We start from the raw sequence: 23,910 nt of genomic DNA on the forward strand, positions 1-23,910 counted from the left end.
ATTTTCAGAGCTCATGTATAACCCCTCCAGGTCTACTCCTACCACTCTGAGCAGAATTCAAACAGACATCTCTGGCATTGGAGGCAGGCGCTTTAACAAGGATTTAAAAGACCGCTGCCTCTAGCATCAGATCCTAGAGTGCCTCATGAGGCCAGAAGAGTGAAGTTTATCTACACAGTTCTTAGTAACTGACTTTCATTATACTCCCCTCTCTTTTATTTATTCATTTTTTTCCTCATAATCTCATTGAGGTTAGTCTATCAAGGCACCAAGACCTTGGAAGGTGATCTAACAAGGATGTTAAAGATTAAAAACAGATACTAGCACATCTCTTGAGGTTAAAGAGAGTCAGATTTACCTGCACAGTTCTTACTAGCTGGCTTCCTTTAAACCACCATAAGCATCCACTCCAATCTGAGGCCCCATTTACACTAATAGGGTTTAGTTTAAAAATTGCCTTTTAGAATAAAAACGATCCACCTCCACACTGGTGTTTCACCTGGCATTTCTGAAAATATCTCCGTCCACACTATACTGCTGAAAATGCACTTCACATGGCCACACACACACTCTGGCATGCGCTGCAGTGTATGCGTGCATCTGAGTGCATCTCCAGCCAGTCAGCAGGTGCTTTGAGCACAGAATCCCAGCTGAGAGGTGTGCATGTCGGACAGTTCATCAAGAATCTATTGCTGAATCTAATCTCACTATATTTGTTAAACGTCATATTTAATTAATCTTGTTATCTATATCCCCACATACATATTCCCTGGTCTTTTGATTCTATTGTTCTCAGGTAATGTGTTTTGGCTGTGAGCAAAGATAAAATAGCCTTATATATTCATTTATGTAACTATGTACACCTCTATTGCCGTTATTTCCTATATTGCACAAACTTTTTGGACATTATACTTTTATAATGGCCATTATTGATTATTAAAACTATTATTAAGCAAAGAGACAGGGTATGTTTCGTATTGTTTACTGAAAATGAAAGGAGGCAGTTATATTATAGTTTTCTTTATGTTATAAATATGCATACAGTGAAAATGACCGTCATATAAATATGCAGCTACACGATGCCTCAATTTTTGGTGTCTGTTAAGTTGCTAATATGAAAATGAAAATAGGCAGTTCCTTATATCATGTTTTCATTTTATTGTTAAGAAAGTGAAACAATGTAGCCAGGGTGATACGAATGAGTTTATAAAGTCACACTTCTCTTTGAAGGTTTACCTGATGTGTCCTCCATACCTGACCTGATTTTGTTTTCCATATCAAACTTGTGAAGTTTGAACTTAAAAGGAAAGCGTGCAAGACTTTTGTAGGCTACTTAATATTGAGGAAAAAAACCCAATCAGATTTGCCTCCATTTTTAGATGTCTTTGTTTACCTTCATCCACACTGAGACGAAGCAGCAGCGTATTAAAACGAAAATGGAATCTTCAGCGTTTCCAAAATGCTCCATTTTTGGACCTTAAAAAACTCCGGGGTAGTGTGGATGGAAGGCGTAACCATATCAAAATGTATGCATTTTTAAACTAAAACATATTAGTGTAACAAGCCCTCAGTCATAGCAGCAAAGTACCTCCTCTTGTTCAAACGAGCTTGACAGATTGACACTTCCAGTGCTTTTGTTAAGCCCAGGGTAGTGAGGTTTACCTGTGCAGCTCCTTTTATATGACCACTTTAAAATCACCCACTCTCATCTGGGTCATGGCACCAATGTAACCCCTCTGACTCTACTCACCCCGATATTAATGTAAAGCGTATGACCATCCCTAGTATACGAAAGTGCTTTAATAGGGGTGCAAAGGCCTGACAGATAAACAATTCTTGTGTGACTTTTGAGATTTACCTTAATAGCTCCTAGTAGTTGGCTTCCTCTAAAAGTATACACATCTGGGCCACTGCATCAGTGTAAGCACTCATGTTGTACTAGCCCTGCTTTAAGCAGGATTTGAAACAACATGTCCATAATGGAAGGTGGATGCTTTAACAAGGATCCTAAAAGCTGCTCCTGCTATTCACTAGTTCCATTTCTTATGCCAGGGGATTTGGGTTTACCTGCACAGCTCTTATTAGCTGGCCTATGTATCAAGTGGCAACATAGTCACACTTTCTAGGACCCCTTAAAAAGTGCAGTTGTCTGTCCTGTGTTGAGAAGTTTGGGTTGCATCCTACTGTCTTTGTCTACAGCCTGTGCTCTGGCAAAGTGAGCTTTGAGTCATTCATGTGTCTCATAAATCCTTCACTTTTTAAGTGAAAGAAGAAAATACCTTTGATACAAAGTCAAAAGCCTCTTACGGGACAACAGGAGGTGAATACAAAGAGACTGATGGTTTGGGGGGAACGGGGTGCACTTCAGCATGCACTTCAATCTTCCATCAGTGAGAGGGTCTGCTAAGAGTACTGCGCCAACTTGGCACACCACTGGGGAAATCATATTAGAAGTGGAAGTCCTATCCTCTGTGGATTTAATCCTACAAAACACAAGAGCCATTCTTATTTCCCACAATATCATAATGGATGCGAGGGCAGGGACAAGTGTGCATTCACCAAGTCAATGGCAAAGAACAAAAGGGGAAAAGCTTTTTAGAACAGTCACATCTTCTGAAACTCTCACACACTTTGATATTGCTTGATTTCGTAAGCTTTCCGGGGAGGTTAGTCGATGTCTTGTGGGGTGTGATGCATCAAACTTACAAAGTGCTCTGCTAAGCGATTTGGGGAAAAAACAAGACTTGATTCAATACATCAAACATCTGGCGAAACCAATCTAAACAGAAATTCCAGCAGCTTGTTCTTTTTTTTTTAAACAGCTGACTGGCTTCTGAAAACAGTTTCTGTTGATTTGAGCGGTAGACTGTTGTTTCTGCATGCCTGCCTGCACTCTGATGCCAGAATTTTGAAATGTGATCTATTTGCATGTGTTTGTGTCTTGTGCATATCAAAGGACAATGATGGAGGGATGACAGCACAGCTACCCAGTACCATCACATCTTTCCACCAAACGGGACTGAAGCCTGGAGAAGAATACACTGTCAACCTGGTGGCCCTGAAAGACCAAGGCAGGAGCCTGCCTGTTACCGCAACTGTTACCACACGTACGCCTCTCACTCATTCACATCACTTTTATGCAGTTGGCAGACTTTTATTCCAAGCGATTTAAAGTGCATTTAAGTACTATGCTTATGAGGACATGCTGTATGTGTATGTGTGTTTCCCTGAAAATCAAATCTGCGACCTTGGTCATTGTTAGTGCCATGCTCCACCAGCCAATCTATAGAACACCCACGCCTCACTGTTTCGTTCTCCAATAACTGCGCTGCGTTTTTCTTGAGCTTTCTGTATATAGCTTTGATTTTTAATGACCTACAGTACCACAATTGTTCGGTTCATGCATTTACCCTACACTTTCACTATATTGTAAGTCAATAAGTTTTGTGTAAGAATTCATACTGTGGCTTAAGCACTTTGTAGTTGTTTGTTAATTGTTTTTAAGGAACTTTCATCTCTGCTTCATGGAGATAAAACTAATTCATTCTAATGAATTCTCTGGAAATACCGCTCTTTATATTATATTATATTATATTATATTATATTATATTATATTATATTATATTATATTATATTATATTATATTATATTATATTATATTATATTATAGTATATTATATTATAGTATATTATATATTATATTATAGTATATTATATTACAGTATATTATATTTTATATTATATTATATTATATTATATTATATTATATTATATTATATTATATTATATTATATTATATTATATTATATTACATTATATATTATATTATATTATATCATATTATTATATTATGTAGCATCTTTTTTAGTATTGACTGATACTTTCGACATCCCTGGTATTTTCAAATATTCATGTTTTGTGATAGGCAGCATAGATACTCTGTGTCGAATGGCAGAACAGGATGCTTCGTCGTTGAAGGAGACATAAAAGTTTGCAAAGCAAGCAAATGCTCTTCAGGTGGATGCACAGTGCAGAAGGAAAAAGGTTACGTTTGTTTTCTGTTGTGCTGAGAAGATGAAAGAGAGAAGAATGTGAAGTGCTTTTCCCTTCGGGTTACTCAGCCAGCTGAGTCGCTAGTGTCTCTTTTGTAGCTGTAGTTGACAAGTTGGAAGTGGCTTGAGCAGTGATTTCCTCCACCCATCTGCCATGTCCTGTTGTTTCCCCCCTGTCCTTGGTGCTGAAATCAGTGTAGCACAACTGTAAGGTTGAACTGAGGGCTCACCTTCCAACTGCACTATGAAATGTTGTCAGAAGAAAACACTATTGCAGATATGTCAGACTAAACATGCAGAAAAACATGCATTCAGTGATATAATGCCCTCACAATGGAGGGTGTGTAAACAGACCTCTTGAAATAGTGTGTGATAGGGGCTGGGCTGGAAAGGCATAAGCTGCAAGGAGGTGTCACATTGCTTTAGCTAATGGAAAATGTCACCATGATGAATGGGTGAGTCTACCAGCAATTATGCACTTAATGTAAACTTCACCCAAGAATTCTTCTTCTGTCACTTACAGACAGGAGGATTAGATTCAATTGAACTTTTCGTGGACAATTGAAATTGCATGTCTGCTGTGAAATCGCCATTAATTTCTACGGGCCTCACTGCTGAGCATAATTAAAGAGGCATTAATTATGCATTCGAGTCCATTAATATTTCACGCATCCACTGTGGATACCTTATTGGATAAAGAAAGACAAATTTGATGTCACTTAATTATTTATGTGTGCAAAGATTTATCTATCCCCGGAGAAAGCCCGGGAAGAGGAGCTTTTCGCTAAGCACGGCCTCGCCGCCTTGTGAGTTTGCAAGTTGTCTCACGGTAATTATGCTTAAGCGCTAAAATTCAACATTTTCAGGAGAAAAAAATAAACAGTAATCTCCCGCCTGGTTTCTGGTGTGACTAGATTTAAAATGAGACCATGCTGCTGTGCCTTGAATAAGACCAAGCAGTCGCCCTTGTGGATTGAATAGGCTGAGTGGAGAACTTAAGGTAAATATTCCCTTGAACCTGCCGTGACATAATTTCCTCATTTACTCGAGCTTCCTCCTGAACTTTCATGTTTGATTAACGGGTCACATTATGTAGCTGTAATACCCTTAAGAGAGACACAATTGCACCATGCTCGGTGTATGTTTTGGGCTCATCCTTGAAATGGGAAATGTGGGATTCGCCGCAGTGTCACCTGGTCCAATTAGTAGCCCTTTTTTTACATATCACAGCAGAATGAGGGTGAGGATGGAGATGAGCTGAACTTCCGAGGTCAAAACACCATCTTCATTCACAATACCTGTTTCTAAGGCAGATGGTCAGGTTGCCCTTTATAAAGGAGGAGGTTAATTATTCACACAACCAGTTAGCGTCTTATTAAAAGATCCTGTGGGAGACTCAGCATGACCACTTGAATCAGTCTCTTGAGTCTGGGCTTTGCTGTCGGAATGCCTGCTGTCAATAACTGGCGAATATTTTCTCATTTACTGTACTTGAAGTTCAAGAAAAGCCTGCTCATTGGACCCTCTGGCACCTATTTCAGGTATCCAAGACCGATTTCTATTTGGTTGTATGGAAAAATCTTGTTTTGGAAGGTAGCACTTTTTCCAGTATATTGTGAGTTTTAGTATAGTACAATATATTATAGTATATTTTTGCCAAGCAGCTGTTATAGATACAGGCAGGGCAGAAGATGCAGTTTCTGGAAAGTTGTTTGAAAAAAAAAAAAAAGACTGTTATTTTTGCAATTTCATTGGTACTTTTTGTGACACATAAATTACACACCTCACCTTTAAATCTCAGGCGCAGTCACAGTTCAGTATATTTAAAGTTCAAGCTTAACTTGCAAATTCAGCGTTATCAGGTTCTGCACAGTCCTACAACTTTGAGCTTCCCCTTTTTTTGAAAACAAGTTTTTCCACCACTTTTTGACCTTGCATCGTTACCTTGGTGGTATTCTAATGATGTGACAGAAAGGTAAATTTAGCAAAATAAAAAGTCCTTTTTGTGGGCATGTTGACAATGCATTCTGTTTTATACTGTACCTCAGGGTTTGGTTGTTGTATTGAGGGGAAAGTGTGAAAAAATTAGCTTGTTTCTAATTGTACAGAAAGGGATTTTGTATGTGCATCAATCATCACAGAATTTAATCATCTACACTGTCATGTTCTCTATTTTCTCTATTTCTATTACTAAAATCATCAACTAAACACCCTGGGCACAATTTGCTGATAACAAAACTACCATGTTAGAGAAGGGTTTTTAAAACTCTGACTCAAGTGCCTCCAATTGTGCAACATTTGTAGTGCTTTAGTGTTTTTCTTCATTGGTAACTGCATTTATATTATAAGATATAAATATAGTAGATGTATTGTTACATACTTTTAGATGTTAATATTAAACTAAGGGTTTCTGACATATAATAGTTTAGTGTGTGTGTGTGTGTGTGTGTGTGTGTGTGTGTGTGTGTGTGCGTGTGCGTGTGCGTGTGTGTGTGTGTGTGTGTGTGACAAATGGATGAAGAAAAAACGACTGAAAACTAAATATCACTGCAATTGATTATTAATTGCCCATACTTTCAGTGAAACCAGTGAAAATATATTGTACATTGAAAGAAAAATGTTTACAATAAATAAATGATAAATTATCTGTTGGAGAGGAGGTAGTTAGAGGTGCGTAAATCAAAGAAAGAAATAACAAAACACACTAACTGTATTAAACAAACTAAACTAACTATCAACAGAAAAGCATGAAAAGAAACATTTTTAATGTACCAAACGTCTTATCTAAACTACTCTAATTAAATAAACAAAACATACACAAAACAGCACACTCTCCGGAAGCTAATGAAATAATACAAAAATGAATCTCTGTGTTGTATATGTGTATCATGTGACTTTCTCATTTCTGCACCCTCTCTGAGAAATCACTCAAACAGGTATCAGTTAGCTGGACAAGTTCACAAGCAAACACATTGCAATTTTCAATCTCAAAAGATTTAGATAAGAGCAATAAATCACGAGCAAAATGAAAACACAGTCTCTCAGACTAGTCCTTGCAACGTCCAACATCACCAGCACAAAATGCGAATCCTCCAATCCTGTGTACCTGTTTCACATGGGTAAAACGCCACACCCACATACAAACAAGCGCACAAACATATACCCAAAGTACTTTCTGCAAGCGAACGTAACATATTATTAAAAATTTTTTAATCAGCCATCAGCTAGCTCTCTGCACATCTCACATGGTCGCCCTCTGAAGCTAAGCAGTGTTGCATCCGGTCAGTACCTGGATTGAACACCACATGGGAAAGCGAGGTTGCTGCCAGAAGTGTTGTTAGTGAGGCCAACAGGGGGTGCATAACCTGCGGTCTCTGTGGATCCTAACACCCCAGTATAGTGAAGGGGACTCTAACTAAGACGTTAAACTAAGGTCCTGACTCTCTGTGGTCATTAAAAATCCCAGGAGTATCCATAGATGTAAGGTATTATATTATTAGATATATTATATTTATTAGATCTTGAAATGTTTTATATGTATACTACAAAAGTGTTGAAAGCTTGATTCTAGTTGGTTGACAAGCATCAGTGATTTCAATGTTCTTTATAGAGTAAAACAGTTATTAAGACTTTGATCGAACATACAAATGTAATAAACAATAAGCACAAAATAGCAAATGATTTATTTTCCTCTTTTAAATTGCACTGACTAACGTGAAGTCACACACACGCACAGTAAAACATTTAGAATAAATAAATAAATAAACGAAAAAGAAAAAAACAAATAAATGAAACCCTTTTCAGTAGCAAAGTGGTAAATGTAATCTTCTTTCAGTAACTAAACAAGCAGTTCTGCTATTATTGGATTATTATTCCTTACTTAAACTTTACATGTCAGGATGGGTTTTCAGCCATGAGTCTGTGGACCCCTGGGTATCCATAAAAGCACCACAGGGGTCCACAGAATCATGGCTGAAAACCTTTCAAGCATGCTGAAGTGTACTTTTTTCACATCACTGATGCTGTCTTATGTTTTTTTTGTTTGTTTGTTTTTCTCAAGTGATTGATGGGCCAATACAGCTTATTGTGCGAGACATCTCAGACACGGTTGCGTTTGTGGAGTGGAGCCCACCCAAGGCTAAAGTGGACCAGATTGTACTGCGTTACGGGCTGGTAGGGGTAGAAGGGCCAAAAACCACCTTTCGCCTTCAGCCTACTCTGAGCCAGTACTCACTCCAAGTCCTGAGGCCGGGATCTACATATGAAGTATCAGTCAGTGGAGTCCGCAATGGCACTGAGAGTGGAGTTATTTCAACAGAATTCACAACAGGTGATCTTTACATTCAAAAATCTTTCTACTTTTTTATTTAATTAAAGTACATTTCATAGAAGCAAACTTTTGTTCAATTCCTGAAATGCACCATGATTATTGCATGATATCCATTGTGTCTGAAAGAGAGACATGTTATAGATTGTCATATTTTGCAGAAATCGATGCGCCAAAGAACCTGAGAGTGCTGTCAAAAACGTCTATTAGCCTGGAGCTGGAATGGGACAATAGTGAGGCTGATGTTGAGGGTTACAGTGTGGTCTATAGCACACTTGCCGGTGATCAGTATGACAAAGTCATTGTCCCACGCAATGATGGTCCAAGCACTAAAACTACTCTCAATGGTAAACGCAAGTCTTTTCAGTTTAATTTACAGTGCAATTTCTATTTATTATACTGATAAAAATGCTATGTATTTTAACTGATTTAATACTATGCAGAAATTATTAAAAATATTTAGTGTAGACAAGCATAGAACTAAAAAAGTAATTACTTTGTACCCAGTTCATTTTGTAGAATAATATATTGGCTTTATATAAAATTGCCATTCATCACCCATTCATATTAACTATAATATTTATAAGTTTAAAATTTTAAGTATTTATTTTATTGTTGTTATTTTTTCCCCAAAACAAGATTTGTGATTAACATAATCAACATAATATGTTTATTATTCATAGGTATTTCTACATACATAGCAAAAAGTTGTTTACAATTAATATAAGCCATTTTGACTTTGTGGACATTTTAAAGTACACATGAAATCAAAACCGACCATATTGATTTTGTTAGCTCACATTGCTAGTTTTTTTGTAAAAAATTAATCAGTTCATGTCATTAAAAATAGTCTGCCGTGTAATCTAAAATTGAAATCTGAAACTGCACAACCTGTTTATTTTCAGTTAAATTCTGAGATTGTCTGTCTGAGGTGTTGGGCATGTATTGTATAAGTATGTTAGCCATGCCCCTCCAACTGTAGGTTTTGACAGCGCTATAATAACAAACAGAAATGGTGAGGAGGAAGTGTCTATTAGGTTAAAATATCTTGCATAAAACCCTTTTCCTGATTTTTCTGAATAAAATGCTTACCTTTACTACATCCAATCAGCTCGCGGTAGAAAAATAAGCCACGCCCACTGTTTTCTCATTTAATATTCTATTTCTCTATGAACTGCATCACGATATAAAAAAAGCTTCTAGTTCATGCAGACTTGAATTTGTATTTTTTTAGTCTAAGTTCATTCCTTCTGTTTCTCTTTTAAGTTCGCTGCCATGGTAATGTTTCTTTCTTCCTGAAAAAAGAAATGCAACTGAAAAGAAATTCTCACCTCAGACAGTATAAAGAAGTTCAGACTGTTGCTCCTGATGTGTTGGATTTCTTTGTGAGCTCATTTTAAACGCCCACAAACCTATTTTTATCAAGGCGTTATGTTATTTAAATGTCAACAAACATATTGCTCATATGCAAAAATAAATTTCTGGTTAATAATCTATTTATTGCTCTCTTCTTTAGAACTAATGCCAGGCACAGAGTATGGAATAGGAATTTCAGCTGTACTTGGTGCCAACCAAAGCACCCCAGCAACGATGAATGCCAGAACGGGTATGATTATGGGTTTATGGTTGCCTGATCACCGTAAAGTAACTTTACTTTTAATAACATGGAGTTTGAGTTGCCTACATGTGCAATTTGTTTGCCGGTAGAATTGATTTACAATTTTTGTGATGGCAAAAAGTTCATGAGAATGGATATTCCCATTTCAAACATTGAAATTGAATTTAATTCAATTCATCTTTATTTTATTGTGCTTTTTACAATGTAGACTGTGTCAACAGTTTTTAGAGTTGAATTTCTTGTCTGCTACTGTAACCGACAAAAAGTGACAGCTATATTTGTTTTACTACATAATTTGCACTGTGCATAGGATATATTTGAATATATTTCATTGTATAATACATAATTATATGATATAATTTAGAGCTCCATCTACATTTTTTTTACTTATATATACTTGACTTAAAAATACATTTTGCCTATGAAAGTTAAAATAAATGTTTTGTTCATTTTAAAAATATATTTTATTGAGCCTCAAAGTAACAAACTATACTTAGCATATACGTAAAAATATTTTAGCTAGAATTGATTTATTTATATTTATTTGTTATTTAACTGTATGCATGCCTCAACGTTCTCTGTTCTTCAGGTCTGGACGTCCCATTAGATTTGACTGTCACAGCCTCCACCGACAACACCATCACCCTTTTATGGGGCACAGTGCAGGGGCCTATTGATCACTATAGGGTGACTTACACATCATCCAGTGGAGTCACAACTGAGCTCACTGTGCCTAAAGACGTCACCACCACCACACTGACAAGCCTAGAGCCGGGCACCGAGTACACAATCACTGTGGCAGCGCAACGAGGCAGGCAGCAGAGCACGGCGGCCACTATCGATGCCTTCACAGGTAATTTGATCTTTTGGGAACTCAAGTACAGCAATCAACTGCCAAGTGTCCAAAGCATTGCCTCATCACCGCCTCATGACACATCACGTCAATTTTGGGCAAAAATCTCTTGTTAATCTCTCTGATAATTGCCTGAGTGTTGCAGTTTGCTGTGCATTTGAGACTTTTGTTTTAGTGGTTTCATTTCTAGTCACTTCCAATCATCAAAATTCAGCCACCCTTCTGTACTTTACTTCAGTGGTTCGAAACCCATTTAACAGCCCATTGAATGGATTTAATGATTTTGCTCATTTTCCTTGTGCGGTTTTATGCAATATCTTGTCTTTGTGGTTATCACTCACCTGCTTTTGCATGACATGCCTACAAAAAAAAGATTTTATCATCTTTCATCACCATTTTCCACTTTTCTTCATTCACTTTCCATTATTTGCTTGAAATCTGCTGATACGGTCATGTAATTTATTGATAGCTTTATAACAAAGATGCTATATTAAATTTTTAAATAGAATTCTAATTTATTTTTATTATGTATGATATTATTAAGCCTGCCACTGACCTAAAATCTACATCCTAGTCAATTCATTTTGTAAATGTTTTTATCCACACATCTTAGGTTAATTTAAGGCATGTTTATAGCCTATTTAATGAACATGGTAATGGTTAACTCAAACCCAGCCTTCATAAATGAATCTATTTTAATTCATTGTTTTGATCAGAGGGGTATTATAATACAGTATCTAACTTTGATAAATGCTTTAAATGTTTTAGTAATAGTATTAGCTATATTATTTTTCATGTTAAGTCAGATATTGCAAAAAACTACATTTTTATATTTAAATTTATTAAATGGGATAGCCCCTTGAGATGAACCATCTCATTTCTGAGGGCGCCCCTAAGGAGTACATAAATCAGAGTACATCACATCATAACAAACATAGAGCTAAACAATACGAACAAACAAACAAGCAGCTCACGTTACATGAAACACTTTCTACAGTCTAAACCCTAAGCAAACAAAATCATATAATTAAAAGTACAATTTGATAAACAAACAAATTATATATATATATATATATATATATATATATATATATATATATATTTTTTTTTTTTTTTTTTTTTTTTTTTTCAATATTAATAACATTTACAAGTTATTTCCAAAAAAGAAGATAAATTAGTTCTGAAAAGTCTAAGGGCTCTAATTTAACAATCTAGGCACATGGCATAAAAGCATTAAAAGCATGTCCTAATCCACTTTTGCTATTTAAAAGATGGAAAAATACGGTTTGCGCCGCGATCATAGTCTAACAGGGTTGTGCTTATTCTCTTAATTTTTCTCTTATCTTAATTTAAAAAGTTATAAGTTGGTTTCGAGAATAAATCAATCAGTATCTATTCACATGGCAAACTTTGTAAGTGGAAAAACTTAATGCTTCACTAGCGAGAAAACAGTTAAGCAGAGATTCTGCAGTGTGAGGATACAGAACAAGCCTCCTCCAATCAGCCTCTTTACTTTCTCTTTCTTTTTCTCTTTCATGGATAAGAAAACAATGTTGTATATTCCACTAAAGATATCCATTAGCCTATTTAATTTAGTTTGTTAAGTACAAAGATTTGTTTCAAAACTATTTCTAAATTCAGTTCTAATTTCCAGCAAACAAATAAATGAGCTATAATATTATATTATATATAATTTTTGTAATATTTTAATTCTTGAATTCTTTTTCCTTTGTAAAGATATTTGTGCATTGTTGTACATCCTGTGTATATTAATCAATGTGTAGGCGTTTAAGGCACACAACTAACATGCTCTGCGCTTTAGTTTATATCGGCTTTTAGCTGGTCTATTTTAAATATCTCAAAATAGCAACGCGCCTGCAATGCGCATTAACACACCTCTTTTTTAGACCAGCACACCCCTAAGTCCACAAAGTGGCACAAATAAATTTGCTATTTAAACAGATTTAAGAAAACTAAGGTTGCGCTGGTCTGAAAATAGCAACACATCGCAGCAAACACATCTTGCGCCTTATTGTGCTGGGTGTATGATGGGCCCTAAATGTCTTAGTTGATCAAACAAATATCATCTGCGGAGCTTACGTTAAAGCAGACAAAAAAAATTTTATAATATGCAATGATGGTTTCTTTATGGACATCTTTAAACAAACCAAACCGTATTTAAAGGTTTTAAATTAATATGAGATGTATTATTATAAATAATATAACACTCTTTATATTGACTGATGTTAAAACATCAATGTTATTTTGTAATAGTATTTGCAAAATTAAGTTATTTATAATAAATGTATTGTATTTAGAGCTTTGGCTGGGTGTGTTTGCTATAGTCACAACTTGAAAATGGTTCTTACAATTTGAATAGCCCTAGTGGGATAAAAAGAAAATGAATTTAAATAAATCTCTTTTTACAGCATTTACATGCTGCTTGGGAGGTGTGTTTAATTCAGTATTTTTATAATTAATCCAATAAATTAATACATTGAAATAAGGTAGCTTCTCATTTTTCTTTTAATTTAGTGTCATATTTTGGCAGAATTTCCAGAACCCCCAGGGTGTTTATGAATCTCTTGTTGGGAATTCCTGCTTCACTTCATTACATTTTCCACCTCAAAAAATGACTCTTCACACAATCTTCCTCATGCATTTTGTCACTCACTTGCTTTCCCATGCCACATCATCACATTTACTTCTGCAATATCAAGATTGTATCATTCTTCATCATCATTCTCATCTCTTCCTTTTTCAAATTCCATCATGTGCCTGATAATCTACAGTCTGGCTGCATCTCTTCTGTAAATATCATCTGATCATCTGTTTGCTCTTCATTCTTGTACTCTTCTGTTCTCCTTCCTGAGAGGACGAGCCAATCAGCCAAGAGATCTTTAATCACAGGAGCCAGCTTGCCGTAATATAGTTGTTGTGGTTCAATTCCAGGGTTCCGCCCAATCACACAGCTCTTCTTCTCTGAGGTCTCCTCTGATTCATTGACTGTGGCGTGGAGTTCACCGGCTCCACCTGCTGACGCATTCATCTTGAACTACAGCGCTCAGGACTCCAGTGAGGATTCTGAGATTGCGCTTGATGGGTCGAAAACCAGAATCACCCTCACTGGTCTAATGCCATCCAGGCGCTACACTGTTACATTGGTCACCATGCATGGCAATGTGACTTCAAAGCCAGTTGTAGGCTCAGTCAACACAGGTATTGACACTAACGAATGTCTGGATATTATTTTACATGTATCTGAGGTTGGGAATGTGCTATCAATGTTTGTCAATGTTTTATACATAACCTTTTTTTCAAAGCATTTTGACATTTACTAAAAAAACTATATATAATTGATATGCATCATTTTTGAGAAGAAATGCAAATATCTATGACCCACGATTTATTCATTTAGTAACAGTGATGTTCTAAAAAGTACTGTGCATATGGCATATTTTAAGTGTGTTTATGAAATGTTCTCAATTGACTTTACACATCTTTTACAAACAGGGCTCTAAATATGATTATCACATTTAACACATTTTACTGAATGTCATGCAAATTGAAAATCTCATGCATAATTGTAATGAAGCATTTCAGAATAATCTGATTCAAGTTTTTTTTTTCCATTGAAAAACATACAAGGTGAGACTAAGGCCCAATACCAATTATTTATTTATTTTTTTTATCCCTAGCCTGTCTCCTCGGCCCTTGAAACAGATTGTAAAGGGGAAGGGCTTCAAATTTTACCACTAAAAAACGGGACAGTATTACATAACCTGCACACGTCATCATGTGTCATTGCAATCTCTTGCTTCATATGGGATCGACGATCCCAACTGCTGTAGTTATTCCAGTTGCATTATTGTTTTGGTATTTATCTTAAGGAAATAACTGAAGGCATATATCATGTTATCATAATGATATAATGTGGCAAAAAGATCATAACGCATTTACACCGTGGCCATATTCATCTATGTTCATCTTATCTATACTCATCAGACACTGTAAAAAGGTCATTCCAAGCCACTAGACTTTTCTGACAGCGTATTTGAGTGTCATTGAGTGACAGATGTGAAAGTATGTTGTGGGACTGCTATACAGGAGTTGTTATTATGGATTTATGGATAGCGAAATTTGGCAGTTTTTATTTTAGAGTTTTTTTAAAAAAGCATGACGCAACATGAACGCGTTTATAAATGTATTAAAACATATGCTTGTTTGATGTAAAAATTTGTAGTATTGACAAAAAATACTAATTTGTGCATCTCCTGACTTCCGTGTGCAGCCATGCTGCCGTTGTAACTGGTGTATTCTGGGAAATTTTTGTACCCCTTGGTTTCGAGTGTGGTCCTGTAAAATCTTCGTTTCAGGGGCTCTCTAGTCCTTAGCCCTATGCCTTCAAGGTAAAGAGAATTGGGACACCCCTACACCTTCACGTGAACGTGCAAAACGTAAGGTAACATAAGGTGAAGCGCTAAGCGGTAGAACTGGGACTGGACCTAAAGTAGTCATTCTTAAAACTATGGCACTTTCTACTCTCTTAAAATTAAGTGAAGTTTATTTATAAACTAATTTTGAGATGATCCCGTGCTTATGATTGACACAGCTGGCCCGAGTCAAGCCATTGTACGATCCACCAATCAGACTATTTCTAACTTAGTATAAATAACCAAAGCATCTTACTTTAGTCATCTTCATCTTGAAGAATCCCTCTTCCACCCTCCTCTCCTCCTCTTTCTCCTCTATTGGGCAGCACGGCGGCCCATTGGCTAGCACTGTTGCCTCACAGCAAAAATGCCTCCAGTTTGGGTCTCTACACAGCCAGTTGGCATTTCTGTGTGGAGTTCATGTTCTCCCCATGCTCGCGTGGGTTTTCCCCGGGTCCTCCGGTTTCCTCCCACAGTCCAAAACATGAGATATAAGTAAATTGACTAAACCAAATCAGCACCATAGTCAATTCCACCAGCAGCTCACCCTCATAGCAATTCTTAAGCAGCAGGAAAGGGGTTCTCGAGATCTACCTGAGCTCAAACTTCCCTTTCGCCCTGCAAAAAGGAGGGAGCCCCGGGCTCGAGGATCTTACGAGCTCAGGGCTCTCTTCCGGGACAGCATGCCAAACTTGCTTTATTATCAATCATCAGCTAAGTGTGAACTCTTCAAATGATCTTTATTGGCATTGCTGTTTTTTACAGAGCCTAAAAGTAAACCCATAGAACCTTTTGATTTTACAAAATATTTTATATAGTCTGCATAGTTTTAACAAGAAGGTTATTTGTTGATCCAAAAATGGTTTCCCTATGGCTTGGGGTTCAATTCAAAGTTTCGAATCTGAAATTTCAAAGGTCTGGAATTTTTTTTATAAAACTTGTTTTTAATGAACATGCACATAAATCAATAATTTGAAAAATAAACATTTTGCAATTAAAGTTAATTGATAAGAAGCACAAAAGTGTCTAAATGAGAGGTGTCAGTCATTTTTATGAACATAACACAAACATAGGTAGGTCAAAAGTAGCATGGTGTAAAACAATGTTCTCATTCTAATGTGAGAAATGGCACTGTCTGGCACATGTCTGGCGTTTGATATTTGCACTTCACAATTCCTGTCTCATTACAAATCAAATAGAACAGTTTGTTCTTGATTAAAGCAAAAAAGGAATGCATACCTCTCTGTCCAATTATATTTAAAAACTTTTCTTCGTATACTTTTGTTTTCTGGAAAATTACACCCTCAGAACGCTTTCTGTAATCGCTCGATTACAGAAAACATCATAAGCTGACTGGATGTCATGACAACACTGTTTTTTTTTCGCCTTGATTAACATATCGCCTTTGGTTTCATTTCGGACCATTAATAAAAAAAAACATTAAAAGTTTAACATATCACTCTCAAAGTAGTAAATCCACATTTTTAATCCTTTACACATAATTAGTGTTCTTGAATATGAAATGGATGTCAGTCCGAATTGAATTCCCCCTGGATCCAGACCCTGCGAACTAGAGAAACCATTTATTATTATTATTATTATTATTATTATTATTATTTATTTCATTCATTTTTATTATTTTATCCTAAAATGTAACTTTTATTTTAAATTTTATTTAGTTTGATTACACCGTTGTTTGCTTGTTGCTGGTGAAGGATATTTTAAGCTATAAAGCAGTATAGTATCAAAAAATCAAGTCAGTTCCATGATCAGTCCAAGTTCATACATCAGTGTCTGTTTTATAAAAATCTCGAGTCATTTGTGATCATGCATGGAACAGGATTTCTCCCATACCTGCTTGATTTATTCATTATGATTCCTGCACACAGCTGCACAGCAGATTTTTCACCCTTTTGTGCCTTAATTAATTCAACAGTGTGTAATCCTCCCCTAATTACTTCCCTCTGAATGTGGAGGTGTCAAGAATAATTCAGTCGTTCTGTCAGTGAAGTGATATTTACAGTTGCCAAAGGAGATATTGTCTCACAGCTATTTCTATACTTCGACATTAACTCGTCAGAGGACCACCTGCGCGGCAGCTCTATTAGTTCAGTAAAAAGTTTCAGCTTTTAGTCGGCTTGATATTATTAATATAATGATGTGATTTGTACATGAGCACTTGAAGTATTTGCACCTGTTGTTGTCTACTGTGTTCTCTAAAGCCTGTTTGCCTAGAAATGTGTTTCCCGCTTTATTTATAAAGCTGTATTTTCACACATTAGCGCTACTTTACATTAACATAAGTGAAAAGAAGGTCACCATATGCTCAACAATATGAAACCGAATAAATGCAGATGGAATGCTCTGGGGAAAGAAAAGTTGTTCTTGGTGCTCTTTGTTCAAAGTCTGAAAATATATTTATTGACTGCTCTGCTGAGTGGAAAATAAATTAAGATATGCATACATGAATAATCACAACTCATTTACTGAGGAATATTTTACCCTGAAAGCATTTAAATGAGGTTGACAACCTGTTTATGAATTGCCATCCATAGTTTATGAATTGAATGCATTAGTCTAATGAATATGGGGAGGTGTGAATGGCTTTCCACTCTTTTTAAAGACTGGCCACTTCAGTAATGGCAGGAGTAAATCAGTTGATTTCCTTCCCAATTGCATGAACGCTCCAGAATCACTGTTAGTCTGTTTAAATGATCTCGGATGCTGTCTAACCTTTGCTTTTGTGATGCTAAGAGCTTTTGGGACAGATAAACAAATCATGAAAGTGTCCCTGCTGGACAGTGGCGAACAATAACAATGCAAATGTTCTAGCGAAGAGTGTCGTGTGTCTAGCATACTCAAAACTCCTGCTGCACTCTTGAGACCGCTGAAAAATAAAAAGAGGAAATAAATGACATGAGAGAAAGAAAAAAAATTTAATATATTCACTATTTCATGGATTTCAAGTCACAGGAGGCACACTAATATAATGCAGATGATGTCTATTAACAATTTATTACTATTAAATCCGTCATATAATAAAAAAAAACAATAATTTGTAATCAATAATATAATATATTAAGATCTAAACGGAAAAACAAAAGGAAGCCTAATTTTTTTTTACATGCAGTAGTTGCTTTATAGCAATAATTTGAGATCACATAATGAAATTATTCATTCTTATTTTATGTCACTAACCACATTATTGGAGACTTTTGGTCTTATAATAAGTTAATCATAATGACCACTCAATGTTCCTGATGTTACTGTACATTAAAACTATACAGTTTGGAGTCAGTAATATATATATATATATATATATATATATATATATATATATTTATATATATAGTGGTGGATTTTCAGTCCATAATATTGTAGTGATATTACTGTAAACTTAGTAACTAAATCATTTTGACTAAGGTATGTCTACAAATAAAAGAGTACTGCTGACGATATTAACAAATTTTGCCATCTGAATAAACATAAACAAAGAACACTGATCACACACTTACCAAATCCGTAGACACAGGTCAATCAACATGAACTAGAACCGTGTCTTTATTCAAAAGGTGGCGAGTGGCAAATCCAGATTTCACCATTTCCAAATTCAAAAAGCTCTCGGGCAAAAAATGTTCCTTAAAAACATATTTTTGTTGCATGTTAGCGACCCATGTCTCTAAACAATTTTTCTACTACTTGTTTGAGTTACGGTTGTCAACACAATGTGGCATCTCACTGTAATTTCATCTGACATCTCACTTTGTCTTCGAAGCTATACTGTATCATGTATATTGATAAAGACGTTCACAATAGAGTGTGCTGATTGGTTTGAACCAAGTCTTTCTCTTGAATTAATGAACAGATATGCTCCAATCTTCATGTTGGAATTTACACAATGATCTCATCGCAGTGATGTTGCTTCAGAACTTCTTTTTAAACCAGAAGAATTTGCTCTAAACAACGCAAAAACAACCAATTTTCCCTTTTTTGTGAAATAGATGTGTCCTCATAGCATTTTTAGCAACATGGGACATAGATATGACTGTCAACATCTCAAAAAATCTGTTTTTGGTAAAACTTTAAAATAAGGGTGAATCAGTAAATGTTTATGCGTTACAGGTTTTTCACAGTGTTTGTTCATGTTAGTTATCATTAGTTGATGAAAGTACAGTTGTTCATTGTTAATTCATGTTAACTCATTGTGTGTTAACTCATGTATGTATAAATTTGGATTTTGATTAGGCATTAGTAAAAGTTGAACTATGATTAATAAATGATGTTTAACTATCGTTCATGCTTAGTTCATGTTAGTAAATACATGAACTAATAAAAAATTGTAAAGTGTGACCAAATGTTCTTAATTCTCAATGCTCGTTTTCTAACTTTTATTTATAAACAGACCTACCAAAAAATCCCCTTAAGGAAGCATTACTAAAGAAGACATTTTCTAGAGAAATAGACCTGGTAAATAATTGATTCCTCCATTCAGAGGCATTGAAATTCGAAAGCCGATTCCAACATTTGTAAATAATTCAAAATGAATTGACTATTATTTAACAGCCCGTTTTTTGAGCCAGGCTTTTAACCGGTGGTAAGAAATAAACTTTATTTTCTCACCCATGTCCACTTTTCTCTCATGCTGCAGGAATGGATCCTCCTAGAGACATCACTGTGCTGTATGTCACTGAAGAATCTGTAACCATAACATGGATTCAACCCCTCGCTCTCTTTGATTACTACAGAATGTCTTACCAATCATCTAAAGGTACTTTCACTAGGGTATAGTTAAGGTATGTCTAATAAAAAAAAAATCTGACTAACAAGTCAGCATTACTGTTTGTAATTGTTCCACAGGAAGGATGGACAGTGTGGTGATTGACAACGACATTAATAACTATACCCTAACCAGCCTCCATCCAGCAACAGAGTATGAAATCAAGCTGAACGCAGTGAGAGGAAGCCAAGAGAGCAAGGTCATCACCACTACCGTATTCACAGGTATTTCCGTCCTCGCTCAATTACTCAGACACACTGATCATACCTGTGCAAAGACCAGTATTCTAACTTACCCTAGGAAAATGTGTTTCGTTCCTCACAGCCTCATTCGTCACAGTACTTTGATTTGATAGAAATATGGATGACAGTGTGAGGAATGATGCACATCATTTACCATGTGATGAGTGCCATCTCTCACCCTGTGCGTTTCGCCCGTCCTCTGGGAGGCTGCCAACCATCTCGCTGAAGTGAAATGAAATTTTACTAATGGAATCAGTGATCGACAGGGATGCTCACCTGCCATTGTATTTGAACAGCACCACATGGCGGTGACAGGCAGCTAGTGCTATGAGTAAAATGTGTCTTGTTCAGTAATAGTCTGATGTCAATTTTTTGATAAAGGTAATGTTCTTACTCACATGAACCGGCTAGTAGAAACATGACTAGATATTTTCACTGCCCAGATGGACAAAATGTTGCGATTTTGTGCTTTAATTTACCGTACTCGCTTAATCGTTGCTGTAATACTGTCCATGATGATAAATAGTATTTAATAATGTTAAAGTTAAGCAATAATATATGTTTGGAAGTGCATTTAAAAATGAGAAAAATCTAATTTACTGGATTTATTAGGTATGAGTTTGACTTAAACATTGAAATTTGTTTAATTTTATAAAAGTCTGGTAAAATTCCTTCCAGATTTCTTTTTTTTTCTCCAGTTTTTCTATTGGCTTTTATTCATGAAAATAAAAAAGTTTGCTCTTTCAAAGGGATAGTTTACTCAAAACGGAAAATTTACTCACTGTTTACTCATCCTCCAATCGATATGTGTTTCGTTATTGTATTGAATACTAAGAAAGATATTTTAAAGAAAGCTGTAACCATTTATTTCCACAGAAAGAAAAAAAAAACTATGGAAGCCAGGTAGTTGCAAGTTTCCAGACTTCAAGATACAGTGCTCAGCATAATTGAGTTCACCTTATTTTGAAAATGAATATTTGTTTTAGTTTAGTTATTGTAGTCTCCAAACATATTTAGAAATTTAAAGATAATACAATTAAATTCAAGCTAAATGTTGAAAAAAAATGACAACCCACAAATTTTCACCAAAAACAAATAATTATTTTTTTTGTTTCTCTTGATTTTTTTCTCTTTTTTTAAATTTGTATTTAATATTTTTCTATTACATAAGAATTTGGGTGTACTAGTTTTTGGAACATTATCGTAAGTTACAGTGTTTTGTTAGATAAGCTCCAGATTTGCCTTCAGTACTGACTAATCTAATGTATATGCACAAATATAATATTGCATAGCTTCCTATTAAAATTATATGAGTTTAAAAGATAGATTTGTGAGGGGTGTACTTACAGTGTATATGCTGAGCACTGTATCTTCTTTTGTGTTTAACAGAAGAAAGAAAGACAAACAGGGTGAATAAATCATAATATATTGCAAATCACAGATATATAATATTTAAAGGTACTGAATGTAAGTTTTTGACCATAATATGTTTGCAGATATGTAAGAAACATGCCAAGTAAACATTCTTGTTGATCTGAAAATCTATGCTAAAGTCAGTTATTCTGCTTTGAAAATGTGCGTTATGTGCCGGACTGGCTGTCTTTGTTTTGGTTTTTTAACCCAGCCAATGCCAGTTTAGCCAATTATATTTCAGCACCTCGAGTTGCCTTTTTTCATTCATTCAGTTAGACAGGCTCTCATAGTGTGCGTCCATAACCAAAATGCGACCTTCGATGGACAGTACTAGACTCTGTCATGAGACGCAGATTCAGAGATCCACATGAGGTTATTAATTAGTAAACAATATAAATATCCAGCAAAGTGGTAAGGTTTATAATTAATTAATAAAAATTAAACCTCTTTAACATTATTAAATGCACATGCTGAATCACTCATATGTGTGCAGTCACAATTCTAAAGTTCAATTTCAAATGATATATTTTATTTTCAAGATCTGAGGTGAGCTATCTGCTGCTGCTTTCAATAGTCTCACAATAAATGTCATGTAAAATGCCATTCAATCTCGCATTATTAACATTTAACACTGAATAAAGAACATGAGGTGTACCTGAAGTGATCAATGTCAGTTTTATGTTGTTTAGCTGCAAGATACTTAAGCCGTTTGTAAAGTATAACTTTCAGGAGTTGGTTAGAACAAAAACTTCTTTTAATATGGAAAATATTCCTTCCATCGCGTACGATTGCTTTTATTTAGAACATGACTTAAAACAGTCTTTAGGCTCAATAGTCAGGCTTGCTCCTGTTGGTGTTGTCAATCTGGCAACCTGCACTTGGGTGTGTTTTAAAACAGGAGTGCAATACTTAGTTTAACCATTGGGTGTCAATCTTACATACTGCACCTTTAAAAATAAAAATAGTATATGGAATCTAAAATATAAAGTCTAATAAAAAAAATGTAAGTAGTTCATGTAACAGATAAATACATATGCATTAGTGAAAGAGACCCTGTATAAATAATGCCTAGTGAACCTTTCATATTATTATAATGTTAAAGGCTTAGAACGGAATAGTGCTTTAGATGTACATTGAGATATTTAATTTACCGACTCAACAGGCAAATCTCCTTTTTTCCAGATGTGCCTTATATCACTGGAATGAATTAATTAGTCTATGTCTCAAGTCTCAGAAGTTAACTAATTAGTCATATCATTTCATGCAGTATAATAGAACACACAGAAGCTGGCCTTTGCTTATAGACTGCTGACTTGCTTAATAACTAGGCAGGTTTGTCTATACATCGGAGCTAAGCTACACTCCGCATTGCAACTTAAAGCCTGACAGCTTTGTTCAAAGCTTATAAAAATATGACAGGCAAACAATCTCAAGCTGCCCGTGTTGACAACAATCTTGCCAATGCTACAACAATGCAAAGTGACAAGCTGGCTCTTGTTCTAAATAATGCATCTTTTGGAAACAGCTTATTATTAATAGGATATAGCAAGCAGTCTAGCTCATTTCAGCTCTTACGTAAAGGGTGACAAGAGGGGTTGATGAAACATGATGGATCTGGTTCATGGTTGTGTTCTGGTTCACAGCTCTGCCTAATGACCGAGTGAAGATCATCGAGTTCGCGTTCATTGCATAAGGCGAAACTGATATTCTCCTCCTAGCCTGTCAGCGCAGGGGCATGTCAAGACGTGGTAAAGCAGAAAGAGAGGAAGGTGTGAAGTGGAATCGGGGGATTTCGCGTCTGAACTGCTGTCAGGCGGCGGAGATCTGCTACTCTGAAAGGTTGTGAAAGAGCCTACAATTTCTTGGAACAGAGTCAATGGTGCCTAATGGGAGGGTCAGCGCTCTACAGCTGTAGAAGCGATATGGCTATTGCCAGAGAGGCTGGCAGAACACAAATGCGTGTGGGATCGGATAATGTGCGATTATGGTCCACCGACCTCATCTAAGAGGACATACGCCACAAATAGTAGACTGAGTTTTCTCCTGTCTGAATAAAAAGGAAAGGCCATCTGTGAAAGTCGCAGCACGGATAGAGGATTACGAAGAACAACATTTGTCATTACTCACTCTCATGGAAATGCTATTGAGAATGAGCTCTGCACACATTTGACTGTCTAATTTCCCCCTCGATGTCG

At 35.8% G+C, this 23,910-nt stretch overlaps 1 protein-coding gene across 9 annotated transcripts in view; it reads left to right on the forward strand.

Moving 5' to 3' along the window:
- tnr (tenascin R (restrictin, janusin)) overlaps positions 1 to 23,910 on the forward strand; it is a 239,942-nt gene that overhangs the window by 171,867 nt on the left and 44,165 nt on the right. For 5 of the 9 annotated variants that reach the window (XR_015477582.1, NM_194383.1, XM_087238912.1 and 2 more), the window contains 8 exon segments: positions 2,957 to 3,107; positions 8,113 to 8,382; positions 8,541 to 8,726; positions 9,896 to 9,985; positions 10,587 to 10,850; positions 13,803 to 14,069; positions 19,932 to 20,051; positions 20,141 to 20,284. Coding sequence is in view for 7 of the 9 variants with exons in the window: in NM_194383.1 (NP_919364.1) it covers positions 2,957 to 3,107; positions 8,113 to 8,382; positions 8,541 to 8,726; positions 9,896 to 9,985; positions 10,587 to 10,850; positions 13,803 to 14,069; positions 19,932 to 20,051; positions 20,141 to 20,284 (1,492 nt within the window). In the remaining 2 variants the exon portion in view is untranslated. 9 annotated transcript variants of the gene reach the window in all.

Source organism: Danio rerio, chromosome 2 (genome assembly GCF_052040795.2).
Source record: "Danio rerio strain M-AB ecotype USA chromosome 2, GRCz13ab, whole genome shotgun sequence".
NCBI lineage: Eukaryota > Metazoa > Chordata > Actinopteri > Cypriniformes > Danionidae > Danio > Danio rerio.